Consider the following 21,787-nt stretch of genomic DNA (forward strand, 5'->3'; position numbering starts at 1 on the left):
AAAAACTAGGATTAATTAAAAATTAATTAGGATTAAAAGCCTAAATATAAGAGCTAAAATATGAAAGTCTTAGAAGAAAATTGAGCCATAAATCTTTGTGACCTTGGATTAAGCAATGGATTCTTAAACATGACAATAAAGACAAAACAACAGAAGGAAAAAAAGGGATAAACTGGACTTCATCGAAATTGAAAACTTTTCTGCTTTAGAGATTACTACCAAGAAAATGAAAAGACAACTCAGAATGAGAGAAAATATTTGCAAATCATATATCTGATAACTATACATGATGTAGTACTTAGAATACATAAAGAATTTTTGCAAGTCAGGGCACCTGGGTGGCTCAGTTGGTTAAGCATCTGACTCTTGATTTCCGCTCAAGTCAAGATCTCAGGGTCCTGAGATCAAGTCCCATTTCGGTCTCCATTAACAGCAGGGAGTCTGCTTGAAATTCTTTCCCTCTGCCCTCCCCTGGCTCACGCATATGTGTGCTCTCTCTCGCTCTCTCTCAAATAAATAAATAAAATCTTTTAAAAAAGAATTCTTACAATAATAAAAAGATAAATAATCCAATTTTAAAATGGGCAAAGGATCTGAAGATACACAAAGGGCCAATAAGCACACAAAGAGATGCTCAGGGCCAATAAGCACATGAAGAAATGCTCAACACCATTACACAACAGGGCAATATAAATCAAAACCACAGTGAGATACTATTTCACACCTACTGGATGACTATAATAATAAAAAATATTTTTTTAATTTTAAAAAATATTTTATTTATTTGACACAGAGAGAGTGCACACAAGCAGGTGGGGAGGGGTAGAGGGAGAAGGAGAAGCAGGCTCCCCACTGAGCAAGAAACCAGAGAGGAGGCTTGATCCCAGGACCCTGGGATCATGACCTGAGCTGAAGGCAGATGTTTAACCAACTGAGCCACCCGTGTACCCCTATTTTTTTAAATTTTAAAGTACAGTAAAAGAGCTGGCAAAAATATGGAGAAATTAGACCCCTAATACATTGTTGGTGGGAATGTAAAATGGTGCAGAGACTGGAAAACAGTTTGGCAGTTTCCCAAGCAGTTGAAAATTGAGTTACCACATGACCCAGCAATCCTTCTCCTATGTATATACACAAAAGAACTAAACATAGATGTCCACAAAAACATGTATACTAATATTCATAGCAACATTAATTATAATGGCCGAAAAGTAGGAAAAGCCAAAATGTCCCACAAGCGGTAAATGGATAAACAAAATGTGGTATACATATACAGCCATAAAATGGAATATTATTTGACTATAAAAAGGAATTAAATACTGATATACACTACAACGTGGATGAGCCTTGAAAACATTATGCTAAGTGAAAGAAGCCAGACAGAAGGGGCCACGTGAATGGTTTCCAGGGACTGTGGGAGTAAGGAATAGAGGGTGGCTGCTAATAGGTACAGGGTTTCTTTTGGAGTAATGAAAATGTTCTGGAAGTAGACTAATAATAGTTGCACAACCTTATGAATACACTGAAAACCACCAGGTTGTATGATACGTGAATTATATCTCAATTTGAAAAAATTTTTAAAGTACCATTTGTTTCAGCAGTAAAATGTCCCTAAGGAGAAATGGAATAATATGATTTCCCTAACATGAGCAAAGGTCAGTTTTCCCAAGATCAGGATTCATAATGTTCTCAGCAAACTTAAATTTCTCCTAAGTATGTTACTGTACAAAGTTAACAGAAAGATTTTTTTGCAAAGACTGGCTATGATCACCCTATCCTAACATATCAACCACTCACTTTTCTTATTTCCATGTTTCCCTTCAGTCTGCACACTGAATATTTTTGCATGCCTATAATCCATGCAAAATAATCAGTCAAATGTCCTGTATTGCTTTATTATCATTAAATAGTTATAATTAGCTGACATCTATAATTTTCTTAACTCCCTCCCCTCCATGCCTTGCCTTGAAGTGTTAGACATTTATTTCCAATTTTTCACTATTTATAGAAAATGTTGCAATATACATGCAACATGAAAAGCCAACGTAGCTTTTTTTTTCTCTTGAATTATATCACTGAATTAAGATTTCCAGAAGGGGAAAAATTACTAAACCAAAGGGTAGGACATTTTAATGACTCCTGGTCACCTTCCAAAAGTATAACAAATTTACATTGCTATAAGCAACAAAAATTTGCTATAGTAGATATTACCATTTTTTACACTTTTGATATAATGTCAAAAGATTTTATCAAAGTAATCTGAGATCTTCCTTTTAGGCTTCAAACTTTGGTTATTCAAGGGCTTCCAAAATCCGTGAGCACTTGTTCTATTTCTTTTAAACTTTGTAGTCTTTTTTAGTCACTTAGTCAAAGAGATTGAGGATTTTTATTATTATTATTGAAGTATAGTTGACATTATATTAGTTTCACGTGTACAACATGGAGATTTCACAAATCTACATACATCATGCCGTGCTCACCACTAGGGAAGCTACCACCTGTCACCATACAACACAATTACAGTACCATTGATTACATTCCCTAGGTGACACCAATTATCCCTGTGACTCATTCATCCCATAACTGGAAGCCTGTACCTCCCACTCCCCTTCACCCATTTTGCTCACCCTCCCTGCCCCCTCACCTCTGGCAACCACCAGTTTGTTCTCCATATTTATGGATCTATTCCTGCTTTTTTGTTTGATCATTTGTTTTGTCTTTCAGAATCCACATACAAGTGAAATCATATGGCATTTTTCTTTGACTTATTTCACTCAGCATTCTACTCTCTAAATCCATCCACCGTGCTGCAAATGGCAAGATTTCACCTTTTTTATGGCTAAGTAATAGTCTATTTTACACACACACACACACACACACACACACACACACATACCCCAGATCTTCTTTATCCATTGACTGGTCAACAGCCACCTGAGGTACTTCCATAATTTGGTTATTAAATAATGCTTCAGTAATGCTACAATAAACATATGGTGCTTAAATCTCTTCAAATTAGTGTTTTCATTTTCTTTGGGTAAATACCCAGTAGTGGAATTAGTGGACCATATGGTATTTCTATTTTAACTTTTTTGAAGACCCTCCATACTCTTTTCCACAGTGGCCACCCCAATTTACATTCCCACCAACAGTGCACATGGGTCCATTTTTTGCAACAACCTCACCAACATTGGTTATTTCTTCTCTTTTGATACTAGCCAGAATGATGTTTTAATTCAGCATTCCTAACCCTAAGAAGGGTAATACGTGTAATTGATCATTCTGTTTTCCTTCAAAATATGGACACATGTGGCCATCTTGTCAAGTAACAGCAACTGTTAGAAAAGTAACAGAGGCTGGAATTAATTCACGATAAAAGAAAAAACCTGCAATAATTAGCCACTTTCAAGATTCCATAACAACTATGAGCACACAGGGCTCAAGGTGTCTCTTGACTAGCAATACCTAGTACAAAGAAAGACCAAGAACAATGAGGAGCCAATAGCATCATCATCACAAAAATAATGGTTAAATGAGCACTAAGTACCAGGTACTATTAGAAGCATTTTTATGTTTATTACCACATTAGTTCTTACTAAGCATTCTAGGACTCAGAAAACATTCCATTTTACTATGGAAAGAACTGAGGCTTAAAGAGAGTAAGTTACTTGATCTACTTGTCCAAAGTAGATCCAGGAAGAGCACGTTTTTCTTAACCTTTGCATTAGCAAGTGGTATCTTCCTCACAGGATGTAAATTCAAAGACAGAAATAGTCCCATCTAGGTCTGACAGTAAGGGGGCTCGTTAAGTATGAAGAAATGAGGATCTCACCATCATTACATTATAGTCAGTGGTAGTACTAACATAAAATGGGGGGGAGTTGGCACCCCCATTATCTCCATCAACCCCTAAGACAATCTAAGATAAACATATCACCTACAGTGAGTGCTTGTTATTAGTCCCCTAGCTCCCCCTGCCAAAGTGTGCTATCCCTAAATTCCCTCTGTATAAACATTCCAGAGTTACCAGTGTATGTGATTTTGAAAGAATGCTTCTTAGTGTCTTTTTCTTTTTTTAAGATTTTATTTTTGGGTTGGGGGGCACCTGGGTAAGTACAGTTGGTTGAGCCTCTGACTCTTGGTTTCAGCTCAGGTCGTGGACTTGGGGTGATGGGATCCAGCCCTGAGACGGGCTCTGCCCTCAGGGTGGAGTCTGCTTGGGATTCTCTCTCCCCTGACCTCTGTCTCACCCCCTCGCTCTCTTTCTATCTCTAAAATTAAAAAAAAAAAAAAAAAAAAAAAAAAAAAAAGATCAGGCAGCCCTTCCTGCCCCCACAGGTCCTGTTCCCATGCTTTAATAAAACCATCTAAAAACAACAACCACAACAACAAAAAATTTTTTAAGTAATCTCTACACCTAAGGTGGGCTAGAACTCATAACTCCAAGATCAAGAGTCAGATGCTCTACCAACTGAGCCAGCCAGGCATACCTAGTGCCTCTCTTTTTCAATATTGGTAGGATTTCTGATTTTTTGATGTTGATGGAGTTTCTAATTTGTGTCCTTGGAAAAAGCAGGTGAAAAGAGAATACTAAAATAAATTGTATTTAATCCTACTCATCCATTTCCATGTATTTAGTTTAATAAGCTATTCCAAGCAAGCTTACTGGAATTGAAGTTTACTACCAAATATATGTGTTTGGAAGATAGGGCCCCCTCGAAAGAAATATACTACTTTGTTCAGAATTAAAGTAAATATCTAACTGGAGTCCAGAGATTTGTTTTTTAAAGTCTAAATATTTCAAGAACAAATAAAACCATAAATATTATGTTGGCTCAGGCTATTTTGTGGGTTTTCCTGGTTAATGATATTTTAAATTGTATTTAGATTTGCTAGTAATTAAAATTAACTGGTCCCTCCCAGTAGTTTGGACTGTTTCAAAATTCAAATAATTCTGGGCCATTGTGGTGAGAGGCTGATAGTATGTAATCCCCACAAAAACCAAGAGAAAAACAGAACAAGGTCCTTCCCTATTTCATCCAAACCATACCAAGTCAGAGCCAGTATTCAACTATGGTGTCTCCTGATCTAAAAAGCTATGCTCAAGCTTCCATGGTCCTATTATCACAAACAATCTCCCAAATCAGGCATGATTCTTGGTAAGAAATTAACATATTTTTTTTTAAAGGGACACAAGACAGATGCATGAATGGTGCACATACTTCAATGCTTTGAGGAATATTTCAATGGAAAATTTACAGTCTTGTACTGTGAGCAAAAATTTTAAAAGCCAAAGAAGTTTTGCCTTAAAGTCCCAAATCCAATCTTAATTACTCTCATAGAAGACACAATCAAAAAGAAAACACATCATTCATGGATACCCAAAACACGTTAACTCAAATGAAATGTCTAATAGTTAACTACTGAGGCTTCAAGCTATCTCAAGATCCATTTCCTAAAATACCTTGCTAGTCTGACTTCAGCAAAATAAAAAATGCATTAAGCTAAAATAAAATGAGCTCACACGTTCAGATTTATTTTCTGTGTAACAAAACGCCTGTCAACTATGGCTTGAATCTGGGATGTCAAAAATATTGGCATCAAAATCGCAGGGCCAAAACCAATGGCAAACCTGAATATTGCTTTTTCAATGACAAAGATACCTTTAACTCTGGCCAGAGTGCCTTTAACTTGGGACCAGAAGACCCGCTTGATGGAGTGGAAAGAACTCCAATCTAGAAACAGGGACATGGATTCTAGTCTTGTTGATGGTATACTAGGTGGGTAGTTCCTAAGCAATCACTTAACTTTCTTTCTCAGGGTTTACTTTCCTTATTTACAAAGTTGACTAGACCAGCATTTTCTAAACTCACCTGACTGTAGGGTAACTGTTAACAATATGTGTCCCAAGACTCCTTCCCTAGATTCTGTTTCAGGACACCCCTGCTTGAGGCCTAGGACCTTATTCTTAATAAGTGATCCAAGTGGTTCTCATCATCTGGTAAGTTTTGCAAACACTGGAGGAAATGATCCTCCGCCTGCCTGCTTCCACCTCTGATTCTACACTAGCTGGGTAGTTCATAGTAATGACCTAAAAACATACAAAATTATAAGAGTTTAACATTGTTACTGTACAAAGTAACTAGAGATACAAGATCACGGAAGCCAATACATCCACCCATCCATCCCTGCCATCATTCATGCCTTTAAACACCAAGAAAAACATCTTTCTAGATTCTAGGCAAGTGGAACACTTTATTTGGTGAGGAAAAAAAGTTTCAACATTAAACTCTCAGCACACTGATATGGAAAGACTTGTGTTAGAGGAAGAGAGAATTGTACACCTAATGTTTTAAGTGAAAAGTACACATCGCACTCTTCCCTTAAGGACCATTATCTGGTGATCCTACCTGTTCCTAGTTAAGGAAAAGCTAGAATATAGCCTAAGTCCCTAGTAGCTATAAAACCGCATGTTCTGCAGTACTGGAAGACAATTGTTACAAAGTGAAAAGAAAAAAAAGCAAAATAAAACAAGGATAACTGGTTACTAATTCTTCAAGTTCAACCCTAGTGGCCGAGAGTCCACAATGTTTTACAAAGAAGGGTTTGTCAGGTCAATGGAGAACCTCTGGTTTCCTTTCTGCATACAAAGGCAACAACCTTCCATGTAGTTTCCCCTCCACTCCACAATTTCGCTTCAGGACGATTTTTCTAGAAGTCTCATAGTCTTATACTGGGGTTTACTTTTATTCTCTTATTTAGATTTATTAGTAACTGCAAAAGCAACAAAAGAAAAAGAGAAAAACTGCATGGAACACAGAGCAGCAGAGCTGTCAGGAATACTCATTAGCAATCAATTACTATATAGGTGACAACAAAAATGCAAATAAAATCAAGATTAAAATGCAAAACTGAATTTGAGTCCTCCTTGCAACAGGGCAGATAAAAAACAAGAGTGAAACATTACTGCATGCTTCAGCTATTAGAAAAAGAGCTGTAGAGTATATCAGTAAAGCAGCACACTAGTACATTATAATGTTAGCATAAAACATTTTCAAAATGAAATTTGATGCTTGGCATGGAAACAGAATTCTTTAGATTCAGGATCACCCAGGCCAAAAAACTGATTTGTTTCAATGGCAAAAGTGGGGAAACCAACTGTTACGTACAATATCACAGAAGCACTGGGTTGAAAGCCATCTATACGTTTAAATACATTTCTGTGACTGTTGCCCAACGAGCTCCGAAGCAATGTTTTGACAAAAGACCAAACTTCACACTCACTCAAACCAGAAATATAAGATCAGAATCCAGGGGACCAGTGCAATGGTGAAGCCTAGAGTGGTAAAGAGCTCCAGTTGGGTTGTCACACGGACCTGAGTTAAAACCCCAAATCAACAAATTACTGTGTGACCTTGAACAAATCATGTAACCTGAGCCTCAATTTCCTCATTTGTAAAATGGAGAAAAGGCTTCGCTTGGCCACTAGGAGACTGAAACAAGGTAATTCGTGTAAAGCATTCAGCCCTGTGCCTGACACAGTCAATAACCAATAAGCTAACTGTAAAATGAGTATGATGACTTCTTCCAACCTCAAGGCAAGCTGAGTTTCCAAGTAGCCAAGCTAAAAGTTCTAATCAGTAGAAAGAAGACGTTCACATATGCTTATAGAAAGGTAGCTTTTCATGTCTTTCCACATCGCAAAACTTTCCCCTCGGTGGTAAAGCAAAACTCATGCTAATGATGTACAGCTCTATACAGTGGACTTCAAGGCAGGCATTCTTAGTTGGGAAGGGCAATTTTCAATGAGATCTGGATTAATGATCTAACAGTTTAAGGGAGTTAAGGTGGTATTACTAGGAGAAGGAAGGAAACAGAGGAAGAAAAAGCCTTCACACCATCCCACACACCATTATTCAATAGAGAAAAAACAATAAAGGTTGACTGTTCACAGTATTTCAAATTGAATTAGAAAATAAAGAAAACAATATCTGGTGAAATATTGTAACTCACAGGGAAGAAAGAACTAACACAGCTGTTCGTAAGGTTAAAGTGGCCAAACTCATCAAAAAAGATCAAGAAAGGGAAGGTGAAAAATCAATGGTTCTTACAGTGTAAGTAACAAACACCCACTCATCCTTTTAAGATCATGGCTGACAGTTCTCATTTGTAACCAGCTGTCCTTACCTGCTCTTCCAAACATGCCACTAACTTGAGTGTATCTTTAACTTGTACTACCTCCTTAACCAAACATATCACTTTGGTTAAGGACAAAAATAAAGTCCTGTGTATTATTATTTTTCAAAAATTCATGGGAAAATATTAGTAACTTAGTTATCTACTGTGAGAGGTTAACATTGGGGAAAAAAAGTTGCTCCTGAAAAATAAACCACAGAAAATACATAGGAATATTGTTCAAGGACAACCAAAAACAAGTTTCAAAATGATGCAGATTTTGAAATTCTGAGGTAGGAGCAAGAGTCATGAGCTGTAAGGTGAAGAGCTAAATTCACGGAGAAAAAAGATATGGAAGTGAAGAAAAGGCTTCATCCAGCAGGGAGGACACACTAGTGTTTCAATCCACCAGGAGATAGGCAAACGTTCTGATTAAAAAAAATCATGGAATAAATTATCTGTCTCAATGTTGCAAAACCTAGCAACAGAAAGTAAGTATTTCAGAGGCATTTTTCAGGCACTGCAAGGTATCTTTCTGTACTAGAGATATTATTGCAAAATGAAAGAAGAGATTGGTCAGATGCTCTAATTAACAGCTTAGCAGTGAAAGGATAATGACACCCCAGATGAAGCTCTCTCACTAGATAATGGACATTTTCTTTTTACTGTTTAAGAATCCAGAAGAATCTCCTTCTGCTTTTAAATGCAAATTACCAATCACTGAAGCACATTCTGCTCTATTCCTTTATCTGAAAATTACTGCAATGGGATCCTGTTCCAGAGCGGACACCATTCAGCCCGGAGAATGGAATTAGGGCAACCACACGCTCTATGGGGATGTTCAGATCACCACGTCCATGAGCTGTCACTGCTTCCACATAGCTTTTTTCGGTGGAGAGACCACTCTGAGTGCTCAAAATTCTATCTGAAGAAGGAAAACTTTGTTTTGAGGACAATCAAGTCATTAAAGGTTACACACACATTTTAATACCTGCACTGGTACCATAGCAATTAAACAGCTCAGCGGCCCCTGGCTTTCAAATGGCAACACTGTTTACTAGAAACTTTTTTCAAAGACAGAATTTCAGTAGTAATAGCATGAGTTGTTATTCGCCTGTTCATTACATGGTGAAACAAACAAAAAATACCACCATGCAAGACAGGTGAGCAAATCAGACTCTGCAGGACTCTCCCCTGTTAAAATTCCCCGGAACAGAGAGCACTGACTTGAAGACAGGCTTCAACTTAATATATCAAGTGATCAAGGTCAAAAAGAACACTTATTAACCAGAAAAACTCGAGAAAGAAATAAACCACAATAGAGGGCGTCATCCCACTGTTAAATGTGCAGGATTTCTGCCAAAACCACACTTGGTTTGGTAAATTTTGTCAAGTAAATATAAGCAAATGGTGAAGAAAGCTAGCCAAGATAGCCTCACAAAAGGTTAACTCACTTCTAGGCTTTCCAAGTCATACATTAATAATTAACTTTACTTTAAAAAACACACACCAAAAAAAAAAAAACAACACCTCTTTTCTAGCTAAGGCAAGTCACACCCTAATGAGTGAATCTTTTTGGTGGTATTTGTCTTAACCCATCCGCTATCCTCAAAGACAGACCTCAATCTGCCCCACAGGTGGCCTGACAACCAGCAAAAGAGCTACTGAAAATGCACTTCCAATCTCTGAGATGTCAGTGAATGTTAAAGGAGGAGGGAAAGGATCGTACTGGGTTTAGAAAAACGATTTAAATGTTTTCCAAATGCCTGAGTTGAGTATATCTCAGCCAGATGTCAGAGCCTGGCATTAGCCCCTATTTGCACCCACCCACTGAGTGGGGCAATGAACGCGGCAGACCCCTCAACACGAGAGCGCCGGCAGTATCATGCACAGAAAATAGAACGCCTGCTTCCTGAAATGCGAAAATGCCAGTGGCGTTAGCCTTATGCTTTTAAAAAACCTAGAAGCGCTTACTAGTTCAATCCATCCCCAAATCCATGCCACCCTTTGAACTTCGCAATTAAGACAGAGGAGAAATTCCGGTCAACTCGCCTTGGGGGGTTGGTCTGAGGGTAGAGGGCTCAAAGAGGGAGGAGGACGGAGAGAGAAAGAGCAAGCCAATGAAAGATACGAAAATTTCCCACCTTTCTTAAATTCTTCCAGCATAGCGTCCAACTTGGTGTCATTGAAAACAAAGTGCAAGGGGTGGTTATAAAATTTAGTGATGGTTTTCAGGGGAGTACAGTCATCTGGATCCACGAAGGCCAAGTCTTTGACGAAGAGGAGGTCCACGATGTTGGAGCGCTCCCCCTCAAATACTGGAATACGGGTGTAGCCGCTCTCCATGATCTCCGACATGGTGTTGAAGTCCAGAATGGCTTCGCCGGTGATCATGAAGCAGTCCCGGAGCGGAGTCATCACGTCCTCCACTGTCTTGGTGCGGAGTTCCAGCGCCCCTTGGATGATGTTCAGCTCCTCCTTAACGAGGTCGTTGTAGGGGTCGGTAACCCGGAGCATCTCCAGCAGTTTTTCCCGGTTATAGACAGTGCCTATCTCCTGGCCCAGGACGCAGTCCAGCAGCTTGCTAACCGGGTAAGAAGCGGGGAAGGTCATCATCATGAAAAACTTGGTGAGGAAGATGGTGTTAGCCCCTACAGCCAGGCCGTGCCGGGAGCAGATGGCCTGGGGCACGATTTCCCCGAAGATGACGATGCCGATGGTGGAGACCACCACCGCCACGAGGCCTGAGCCGGCGATGTCGTCGAGCAGGATGGTGAGCGTGGTGTTGACCAGCACGTTGCCCAGCAGCAGCGAGCACAGCAGGTAGTTGCCCTGCCTGCGCACAGGCTCGATGCGCTTGGCGTAATTCTTCTCCTTCTCCGTGCCGCAGTTCTGCACGATGCGCAGCTCCATCGGGTCCAGGGCCATCAGCCCCAGGTTGAGGCCGCTGAACATGCCCGACAGGCACAGGAGCAGCGAAATGAAGATCACCTGCAGCCAGAAGGGCAGCAGGAACTTCTTCTCCTCGCCCACAATCATCTTGGTGTCCTCGCCGTCGTGATAAATCCAGGTGGTCTCGGCCCACGGGGGCGGCGGGAGCCCGGCCACCCCGGAGCCACCCTTGCCCCCGACGGCGCCCCCCGCGGACCCCGGGCCACCGGCGCCCAGGGCTGGCGTGGAGAGCGATGTGCACAGGTAATAGGACTTGCTCTTCTCCATCTTGCGCAGCGGTTTGATCTCGATCTCAATGATGCCCGATGTACGGCGGTTGAGAATGATGTGGGGCAAGATGATGATATCTGAGGTGCGGATGCCGCAGCGCTGGGGGCCGCTGTCCGGCTCTGGCGGCGCGGGGCCCCCGAGCCCGCGCTCGCCCGGGCTGTGGCGCCGCCGCTCATGCTCCGTGAAGGCGATGCGGGACCACGTCTCGTTGTTGATGTTCTGCCCGTACACCCGCAGCTTGACCCGGGTCCGCTCGCTCACCCGCAGCGCCCCCCCTTCCATGAACGACACGTCGTTCGTGTCCTCCAGCCGCAACCCGATGATCACCGTCTCCTCGTTCTCGCCCGCTGCTGCGCAGCCGCCCGCGCCGCAGCAGCAGCTCAGCAGTAGCAGCGGCAGCAGCCGCCCCGCCGCTGCCTGCAGGACCCCCCGGCCGCGGGCGCTGAGGCTGCGGCGCGCCGCCATCTTCCAAGTGGGCAGTGCGGCGGCTGCCTGCCGGCCCGCCATCTTTACTTCGGGTTCACAAGCGCCACAGCCAATCATAGGGTGGCTGCTCCAGCTGCGGCTTCATCCTTCCCACCCGGCGGCGCGAGCGCAGGCACCGTCCCCTGGGCGAGATTGCAGCGGAGCGTCCGCACACACTGTTCAGCAGTCTGGCTTCCTGACTGACACTGACTCTGCCTCTGCTAGCTGAGGAACCTGGAGACTCGCGGGAGGGGGCAAAGGGAGGGGGAAGAGCCAGCCGCTTCAGCGAGAGGCAGGCGGACCAGCCAATCACGCGCGGGTGCCCGCCCTCCCAGCCAGGGGGCTGGAATGGGGGCGTGGTCATGAGTGGAGCCGCAGACCAATAACAAGGTAGGTGGGTGGGGCGATGAAGGCCACCGTCCCCCTCAGCACGCCAAGTTTCCAAGTGAAAGGCGCGTGACTCTTGTGTATGTGCGAGGGGAGGAGGTGTGGCCAGCTGGGGCCCGAGAGCCAGTCACAGATGAGAGCTCTACGGAAGTGGGCGGGGCCTCGAGTCCAGCTACCAATGAAAAGGGGCCGTCTGTGGGTCTGGCGCTCCCTGAGGGGCCTCGGTAGTAGAATCCCGCACCTGGGTAGACAGTGTGGGGCTAACGTCCTGGGGCGCTAGGCGGTCCGTTTTTCCTGCACCGCATTGCCGGCTCCCGCAGTGCTCAATGTTCGTGCGGAGAGGGCTGCCCCAGGAGTCCGAAAAGCCGACCAGGGAGGTCCTAAGATGCACATTTGCCTGAAAAGCCGGGATACCGGCTGCGCCTCCCACCTCTACTTGTCCGCGCTGCTCTGCCCGGGATAAGTGGCGGCTCGGTGGCCCCGGCACCTATCGACCGGCTTCTTCTGGAGCCTCTCATTTCTCCCTATGGGATGCGCTCACTCCGCAGCTTGTGGTCACGTGGCGCCACCTGCCGGCCACTTGGACACCCTGCAATGCTTTTCAGGTCTGCAAACCCCAAAAGCTGTGCCAGAGGTGAAGAGGTTACCCTGAAGCAGTTTCCCCACCTTACAAGTCAAGAATCCCCTTACTATACCACAAAGCTATCGTAATCAAAACAATATGGTGTTGACATGAAGAAGCACATAGGTCAATGGGATGGAATAGCGAGCCCAGAAATAAACCCACGCATACATGGTTAATTGAATTTAGGACACAGGAGTCAGGAGTGTACAGTGGGGAAAGGACAGTCTCTTCAATGGGTGGTGTTGGGAAAACGGGACAGCTACATATGAATGAATGAAACTAAGCCTCTATCTCACAATACGTAAAAATTAATTCAAAATGGGTTAAAGACAAATGTAAGCTCTGAAAGCATGGAACTCTGAGAAGAAAAGGTGGCAAGCTCTTTGACATTGGTTTTACTGATTTTTTAAAAAATTCTGGATCTGGCTCCAAAGGCAAAGTAAACAGAAGCAAAAATAAATACATGAGACTATAATAAACTAAAAGGCTTTGGCACCGTGAAGGAAATCAACAAAACAAAAGGCAACCAATGAAAGAAGATATTTGCAAATCACATATCTGATAAGGCTTTAGTATCCAAAACATATAAAGAACTCACATAACTCAACAACAACCAAAAAACAACCCAATTTAAAAAATGGGCAAATTATCTGAATAGACATTTTTTTTCTGAAGAAGACATACACATGGTCAACAGACACATGAAAAGATGTTCGACATCACTAATCATCAGAGAAATGCAAATCAAAACCACAATGAAATATCATTTCACATCTGTTACAATGACTATTACCAAAAAGACAAGAAATAACAAGTGTTAGAGAGGATGTGGAGGCAAGAACCCTCTTATACTGTTAGTGGGAATCAACTTGGTGCAGACACCATGGAAAACAGTATGAAGATTCCGCAAAAAAATAAAAAGTAAAATTACCATATGACCCAAGTATCCCTCCTCTGGGTATTTAGCCAAAGAATACAAAAACACTAATTTGAAAAGATATATGCACCCCTATATTCATAAAAGTGTTATTTACAATAGTCAAGATATGGAAATACAATGGATTATAGTACTCGGTCATTAAAAAAAAAAGAAGAAGGAAATCTTGCCATTTGCGATAACATAGATGTTGAGGGCATTATACTAAGTGAAATAAGTCACAGGACAAAGAACGACACAGTACAATTTCACTTATATGTGGAATCCAAACAACAAAATCAACAAACAAAACAAAAACTCATACAAACAGAGAACAGACTGATGGTTATCAGAGGCAGGAGGGGTTAGAATCAGGCAAAATGGGTCAAAGTGCTCACCTGAATGGTGCTGATGGTAACTACATTTATGGTGTGCTCACTTTGTACACTCTACAAATACCAAATTTAACACTGTACACCTGAAACTTATATAATGTTATATACCAATTTTATCCCAATAATTACAAAAGAAGGGGCACTTGAGTGGCTCAGTTGGCTAAGCAACCAACTCTTGATTTCGGCTCAGGTCATAATCTCAGGGTCATGAGATGAAGCCCCAAGCTGGGCTCCGTGCTGGGCATGGAGTCTGCTTGAGCTTTGCTCTCTCCCTCTCCCTCTGCCTCTCCCCCCTCGTTTGCACTCTCACTCTCTTTCTGTAAAAAAATAATAATAATAATAATAATAATAAATAAAATAATTTTAAAAGAAGATAACTCGCATATTCTTGCTGAAAGTATATATCCCTGGGCCCCATTCCATGTTTACTGAAAGAGCATGACCCAGGAATCTGTATCTCTAACAGGCAGCCAGGCAAGTTTGGGAAATGGCACGGGGCAGACATCCTAAAAGAACCATAAAGGGTTCTTCTTCTTTTTTAAAAGATTTCATTCATTCATTCATTCATTCATAAGAGAGAGAGTAGGGGGAGGAGCAGAGAGAGAGGAACAAGGAGCAGAGCCCCACGCTGGGCTTGATCTCACAGCTCTGAGATCAGGACCTGAGCCAATGTCCTGCTTCCAACACTCAACCAACTGACCCACCCAAAGCTTCCTAATCACACTGACCAAACCCTGCTAGGTCCACGGGTTGCTCAGGAGAAAAAGATCCGTTGATAGAGCATGGGACTCTTGATCTTGGGGTTTCGAGTTCAAGTCCCACGTTGGGCATAGAGATTACCTAATAAAAAAATAAAAAGAAAACTTAAAATCCAGGAGAAAAAAAAACCTGAAAACCCAACTCCCCAGGACTCCCAAACCGCTGTGTACAGGAGGAGTCACTGTAGGAAAGTAACTGCCAAATTGGTCTTTTTGTTGCAACTTAAACATCCAAAATACAATTGCTATTTTCCTTTTCTTTTTTTAATTCCGCAAGCACATTTTCTTCCCTTTTCGTAAACAGGTCAGATGTTTCTGATTAATTTCTGGTAGGGGTGACAGCAATGTCCTCCTAATGGTTCCTTCCTCTTCCACATCTGCCTGTTTCCCTTCTCAGCCCAGCAGCCAGAGTGGTCTTGTTAAGTCAAATCCTGTTGTTCCTTTGTTTGAAATCCTCATCTGGCTTCCCATTTCATCACGTAAAAGCCACAGTCCCTACAATATCCCACAAGGCTCGGAAGGGTGTGCTGCCGCCTCCCCTGATTTTTCCGACCCCATCACCTGCTGCTCCAGCCAGTTCCTCCTAGCCCTCTCTCATTCACTTCAGGGATGCTCCCTGAGGAGCCTGTGTACCTGCCATTTGTTTCCTGTTCCTGGGACTCTCTCCTCCCTGATGTCAGCATAGCCCATCATCCCCCCCTCCCAAGACTGCCCAAAGGCCACCTTTTCTTTTTTTCTTTTTTAAGATTTACTTATTTGAGAAAGAGAGAGAGCACATGAATGGGAGGGACAGAGAGAGAGGGAGAGAGACTCTGAAGCAGACTCTGCACTGAGCACAGAGCTCAACGTGGGGCTCATCATCATGGATCCTGAGATCACCACCTAAGCTGAAACCAAGAGTCGGACTCTCAACCGACTGTGCCACACAGGTGCCCTAAAGGCCACCTTTTTCTAAACTCACGAACACTCCCTACACTCTGTCTCTGCTTTATTGTCCTTAATTTTATTATCTGTCTCCTTCCACTAGGGCTTGAACTTCGTGAGGATAAGGATTTTGTCTCTTTTGTTCACTGCTGTATCACCAGGGCCTAGAACAACAGTAGATGTTGAAAAGAGAATCGGTAGAATGTTATAGAAATGAAAGCATTTTTATTCTGATTGTTTTCAACTAATGTCCCTGACTCTACTTTCTAGCCCTTCAGGTTCTGGCAATCCTTCCCCCACCCCCAATTCACTGACTGCTCTATTTGAAAAATAAGTTCAGATGGAAAAAACCCAATTCACAAACTTGGCATGCATTTATAAAAATAACACTATCAAAGTGTAGAAGCAAAAAAAGTTGAGATTTTTAGGGATATATGACAAAGTTAAATATAGATATGGTCTTTCGAAGTCAGCTGATTGAAAATGAAACTGTTTTAACTTCTTTAAAAAAGTGTGAATTCAAGTGTGTTTAAGGGAGCTAAGAGGGAAGACCATTAAAGGCTCATAAATGCTGAATATACACTTTAAAAATAAGTGTGGAGAAGGGGGGCAGGGGAGAGCTGGCCAAACATACAGATATTTCCTGTGCATTGCAGAGAAAGCTGGAACAGTCAGGAAAACATGGCATTCAGCAGTTTAGAAACAAGGTACAAATTCAGGACTTCAAAGCAAAGAATATAAGGAAGGACCCACTGGGACAACTTATAATATAAAAGTAACCAAGCTCAGGGGCGCCTGGGTGGCTCAGTCAGTTAAGTATCTGACTCTTGATTTCAGCTCAGGTCATGATCTCAGGGAGATCAAGCCTTGAGCTGGGCTCACGCACTGGGCGTGCAGCCTGCTTGGGATTCCCTCTTTCCTGCTCTCTCTTGCAGCCCCCCACCATAAAAATAAAAAACAAACCAAGCTCAAATTCACACAAGCTCAAACATCACAAAGTGATGTTTATCCTGAATGGTGCCAGGGGCGGGGGGGGGGGGGTCATATTTTTCATGTAGACCCAAGACACAGAGCAATCTAGACACCTAAGCCAGGCACATTTTCCTCAGAAAGAAGGATCTTCCAGTTTGGAGGCTTGTTAGCTCCAAGAATGGCCCTCTCCTTAGAGAGGGGCTGCTGGTGCAGGCTTCTTGTGACTTCCAGGGGCTTTCCAGTCTGCCCGCCTGTATGAATAGAGGACAAAGGCAACACTTGCTTCTAGGGATGTCATTTTAAATCTGGAAGAAAACAAATACAATAAAACTTTGAATTCTCATCATATCTCACCTCCGAAGTGGGCTACAAAAGGCCCGAGATGGCTAAGTGGGTGCCGCAGATGTCGAACCCTGGGTGGTTCTGACTTTGACCTTAAGCAATTCATTCAGGTAAAGCCAGAACTTCCTAGTAAACACCTTTTCCTACCTAACCCTCTCTTGCCAGAGTGCTTCACGGGCCACTAAAGGGGAAGAGCGACTATTCCATTCCCTCAGCTGCAAAAGAAAAGCTACCATGTGTGTGGATTCAAGGATTTGGGAAATCACTCCATCCAGAGCTAAAGTAATTTTGAGGGGTACCCGGGTGGCTCAGCCATTAAGGATCTGCCTTCAGCTCAGGTCATGATCCAGGGGTTCTGGGATTGAGCCCTCCAGGAACTGGGGAAATACTGGAGTACCCAGTCTTTCCCTAGAATGAAAACTGTTTCCCCTGAAGCAACATCGTTCACTTGTTTAAATACAAGGACAGGAGATCTTCTAGTTCAGATGAGAACTCGTCACAACAGTGGGCCAAAAACAAACAGAAGAAGCCAGAATCAAGAATCGCATCAAGTCAGCAATGCCATTTACCTTCTCTAGAGGAAGAGCTTTCTTCAGGCTTTACTTCCCTCCTTTTCTAGATATTTTCTGGATGTAGTCAGTGGAGTAGGAAGAGAAAGAAAAAAGCAGCTTTTTGATGGAGTTGGGAGATAAGCTTCCTCCCTTGATATGAACCCAAGCTCCTTGGGTGCAGTCTCCCTGAGAATCCTGAGTCTCCTGTCAGGCACTCAGGTGGGTTCAACTGCCCCGCCCACCCCTACCAAAGGCTCTGGGTCCCTCCACAATGGAGCCTTGGGAGCTGGGCAGCACCCTACATGGCCACTGCCCTTGTCCCAGGGAACCTGCCCCTCCAGACCCTCCCGTGGGGCAAACCCAAGCAGTCTCCTGTGCTCTGCACAGTCACCTGCTTCCTTCCTTCTCAGCTTCTTGACCTGGACTACTCAGAGAAAGGTGTTTCTGGGCTAAAAGTCCACTGTTGGCTCTGCTCCAGGACCCCTGTCCTCCTGACTGCCAGGACTGCAACTGTAGGATTTTCTAAAATCTCTTAGGATGTTCTTTCTCAGTGCTGTTCCATCTCAGTTCCAGCCTCCAGCTCTGTCTTGGACAAACGTGTAAGAAAGATTCTGAGCTTCATATCATTATCACTGTGACTGAAACACTCAACCCAGGTCATGATTTGGGGGAAACTTTTCACTTCCATAATTTTTAAATGTTGACCCATGTGAATATCATCTATTCAAAGATCTAAATTTTAAAACCACATTTGGGGAGTGAGGAACAGGTAGTTGATAAGAAAGACTGATAGGAGACTGGTAAGTAGGAATGGGAAACCAGGGAGAAGAACGATCCTAAATGCCCAATTCTGAGACCTTCTGTGAGATTCAGATGAGCAGTGGTCTCATACTAGAGCTGGAATTTATGATTATGACTCCAGTCATAAAATGCCAATTTTCCCATACCAGCTGAGCTCATTCCCATGGTCTTTTTTCCATATTCTCTGAAGCTGGAGCAAGAAATCTACTCCATTAAGTCAGGACCCCTCCCCATGTATAGACAAGTAATATGCCAGATCTCAATAGGGGGAAAAAATCTCTTATTTTTATTTCCTCTGGGATACCCATTTGTTTTATTTTAAACATCACTAAAGACTTATTTCTCCCCATTTATTAATACATCTCAATTCTGTTTCCTCTTTAAATTTTAACTAAAGTTTTATATCTTACTTATTTCCCCATCTCTTTGTTTCTCCTTTACCATTCATTCATTCAATATATATTGTATAACTAATAAGTTCCAGACATCGTACTAGGCATTGTGGAGCTATATTACTGAATCAGCAGTTACCCCAAAATCCTACCAGTAAAGAGGTTGGGAAACATATGCTACCTAATGACATATGCAGGATAGAACATCAAAAGTCTTAAAAAGAAGTACAAATAAAGTGGGAGAATTGACCTTTCATGGGCTTTGAGTTGGTCCTTGAAAAACAGACAGGTTTTTAGATATGCCCATGTAACAGCTAGTCCAAGAAAGGTGACTTTGTGTGCTTGGGCTGCCATAACAAAATATCATAGACTGGGTAGCTTAAACAGAGAAATGTATTTTCTCACAGTTCTGGAAGTCAGAAGCCCCAGATCAAGGTCATGTAGGGTTGGTTTCTGGTGAGAGCTCTCTTCTTGGCTTCCAGATGGCCTCTTTGTCCTCACTTGGCTTTTCCTCTAAGTTTGAATGTGGAGAGAGAAAATGAGCTCCCTGGTATCTCTTCTATGGGAATTAATCCTATTAGATCAGGGCCCCATCTTTATGACCTCATTTAACCACAGTTACTTCTTTGGCAGCCCCACCTCCAAACATAGCCACATTTGAGGGTTAAGGTGTCAGCATATGAATTGGAAGGTAGAGCAAGGAGAGAGACACAAGTATTCAGTCCATGACCAAGGAACTGAGAGAGAAGAAAGAGGGAAAAGGCACCCTAATGGAGAGAAAACTATGAAGTGAGATGGCAAAGGGAGCAGCATTTGGGGGACACTATATAGTCAAATTTGGTTCTGAAGCCCACAAAGAGGAATAGCAAGAATAATGTTGGGAACTGATCCGGCCAGTTGGTGGTGAATTGAAGACCAAGTTTAGAGATTTAGATTTAATTCTGCAGGCACTCGGAGCTATAAAAAGTTGTAAGTAGAAGAGCTGTGTTACAGGAAGATTAACTGACAGCACCAGCGTCCTGAAGCTGGGGCTCTGCCAGTCTAGGAATCTGGAAAACTCCCGCCACTCCGAGCAGAAAAAAACCTTCACAGTTTACAAAGCACTTTCCCATCTGTTGTCTTTACTGACCTTCACAATTAGAACTAAAGGATACACCATTTCTCCAGCCACATTGAGGACCAACAAACAAACAAACAAACAAGCAAACAAAACAAAACAAACACTAAAAAAACCCAGATATAACTAGCTTGTGCCAGAAAATGGGACCCCACAGCCTCTGCTCTGGGAGTCCACACCTGAATCACAGCTACTATCACTGGCGTTTGCACAGTAATTACGAATCTTAGAGCAAACATGAGTTTTCCCAGGCTGGCCTAGATTCTTGATCATAGGTGAGACTTCCTGATACATTTTTCAAACTTCTAAAAAAAAAATATTAACATAAAACAAACCTACATAGAAGTGCATAAAACATAAATGTAAAGTAGCTGACCATAGAATTTATCATCCATAACAGACCCCGTTTGAGAGTGAAAAAAGAGTGCTATTAATAATTAACCTAGTTTGAGACTCAAACTGGGACAGTCCCAGGCAAAGATTATGTTCACCTTGTGATAAAGGGAACCTTCCCCTAGTTGAGAAAGACCCTCTAGATCCCTTCTAGATCACTCGTCTTCTCCAGCCTAGATGTAACCACTATCCTTACTTTTGTAGTAATCACTGTCCCTTTTTCATTGCTATATTTTTTTAATTGGGGAATTCCCAAAAGGAGAGCAAGGACAGACCCTAGAACACAACAGGATTGTACTAGACCTAGTTTTAGTGTCAGTTCCAACACTTTGTAGGCCCTACCTGCATTGTGCAAGTCATTTAAATATCCTCAGCCTTGGTTTTTCCTTGCATTAAAGTAGAAAAATCAGCATCGTGAAGGAGGCAAAAGGGAGTCATTTTCAGTAAAGACACAACTTGGAGCATTTGGCATGGTTTATACCCACAGTGAATCTTCCTCATTATCTCGAGAAATCACCATTTTTAAAGGGCTGTATCCGCTTTATCGGCTCCTCTTCCATTATTTAGAAGCAAAACTAAAAATACCTCCCTCGCAACATTTCCCTAGTTAGAGCCAAATGAAAGAAATAATAAGGTTAATAAGAAAAAGAAAATAAGGACAGTTAATAAAAGATGAACTACCAAGCCTAGAAGCGGCACGGATCCTTCTGTGCTTGCTGGGCAAACCTTTCCTTGACATAGCAGCTTGACATTTGGAGGCTTTGCTTTCCAGGGGAATGTTCATTTAATATTCACAAAGAAAGTTATGTGATGGAGGCTTCTTAATTCTGGGAACAGAGACTAAACTGTCCAGACCACCTCACCCGACACAATTAGGCTCTGAGTTATAGGTCAAATTACCATACGCAGCCCCAGAACCCCAGTTCCCTCCTGCGAGCATCCCTGAGAAGCACCGCATGTCCTTCTTGGCTTCTGCTTGTCATGAATTAAATATATAAGTCAGATTCCAGGATTAGGCCACAGATCAGCCATCGTTTGAACGATCCCGGGGAAAAAGCCCTCACGAGTAACTCTGCTGAAAATGTGTTCATTCTAGTCCAAGAGCAGTCCACAAACTCAAAAGCCTATAGGGGTGAGTAAAGCGGGCGGGACAGGGATGGAGGAAAGCAGACGAAAAGGGCACACTCTGGCTGAAGGGGAAGCCTTTCCACTCCGGTCATGGCAACCGGGAAGAAACACAAGGTTCGTGTGGCCAACATTTCTACTTTTCCAAGAGAAGTCAGAAATTCCTATTTTATGTAAAACCTTCTAATTGATAAATGCGGGCAATGAATTCAATTTTAAAAGCACGG

At 42.6% G+C, this 21,787-nt stretch overlaps 2 protein-coding genes across 4 annotated transcripts in view; both read right to left on the reverse strand.

Annotated features, from left to right (window-relative positions):
- Positions 1–12,129, reverse strand: part of CNNM2 (cyclin and CBS domain divalent metal cation transport mediator 2) — a 140,222-nt gene extending 128,093 nt beyond the window's left edge. The window contains exon 1 of one of the 3 annotated variants that reach the window (XR_004385397.1): positions 10,320–12,129. Coding sequence is in view for 2 of the 3 variants with exons in the window: in XM_032881104.1 (XP_032736995.1) it covers positions 10,320–11,940 (1,621 nt within the window). In the remaining variant the exon portion in view is untranslated. The remainder of the gene's footprint in view (positions 1–10,319) is intronic. The other 2 variants (XM_032881104.1, XM_032881108.1) reach the window with 2 other exon arrangements.
- Positions 12,130–16,979: 4,850 nt separating this feature from the next.
- Positions 16,980–21,787, reverse strand: part of AS3MT (arsenite methyltransferase) — a 28,100-nt gene continuing 23,292 nt past the window's right edge. The window contains exon 11 of the mRNA XM_032881190.1: positions 16,980–17,144. Within this exon, the coding sequence (XP_032737081.1) occupies positions 17,139–17,144 (6 nt within the window). The 3' untranslated portion in view covers positions 16,980–17,138. The remainder of the gene's footprint in view (positions 17,145–21,787) is intronic.

This window comes from Lontra canadensis, unplaced genomic scaffold (assembly GCF_010015895.1).
Source record: "Lontra canadensis isolate GAN:19392208 unplaced genomic scaffold, GSC_riverotter_1.0 scaffold3, whole genome shotgun sequence".
Taxonomy (NCBI): Eukaryota; Metazoa; Chordata; class Mammalia; order Carnivora; family Mustelidae; genus Lontra; species Lontra canadensis.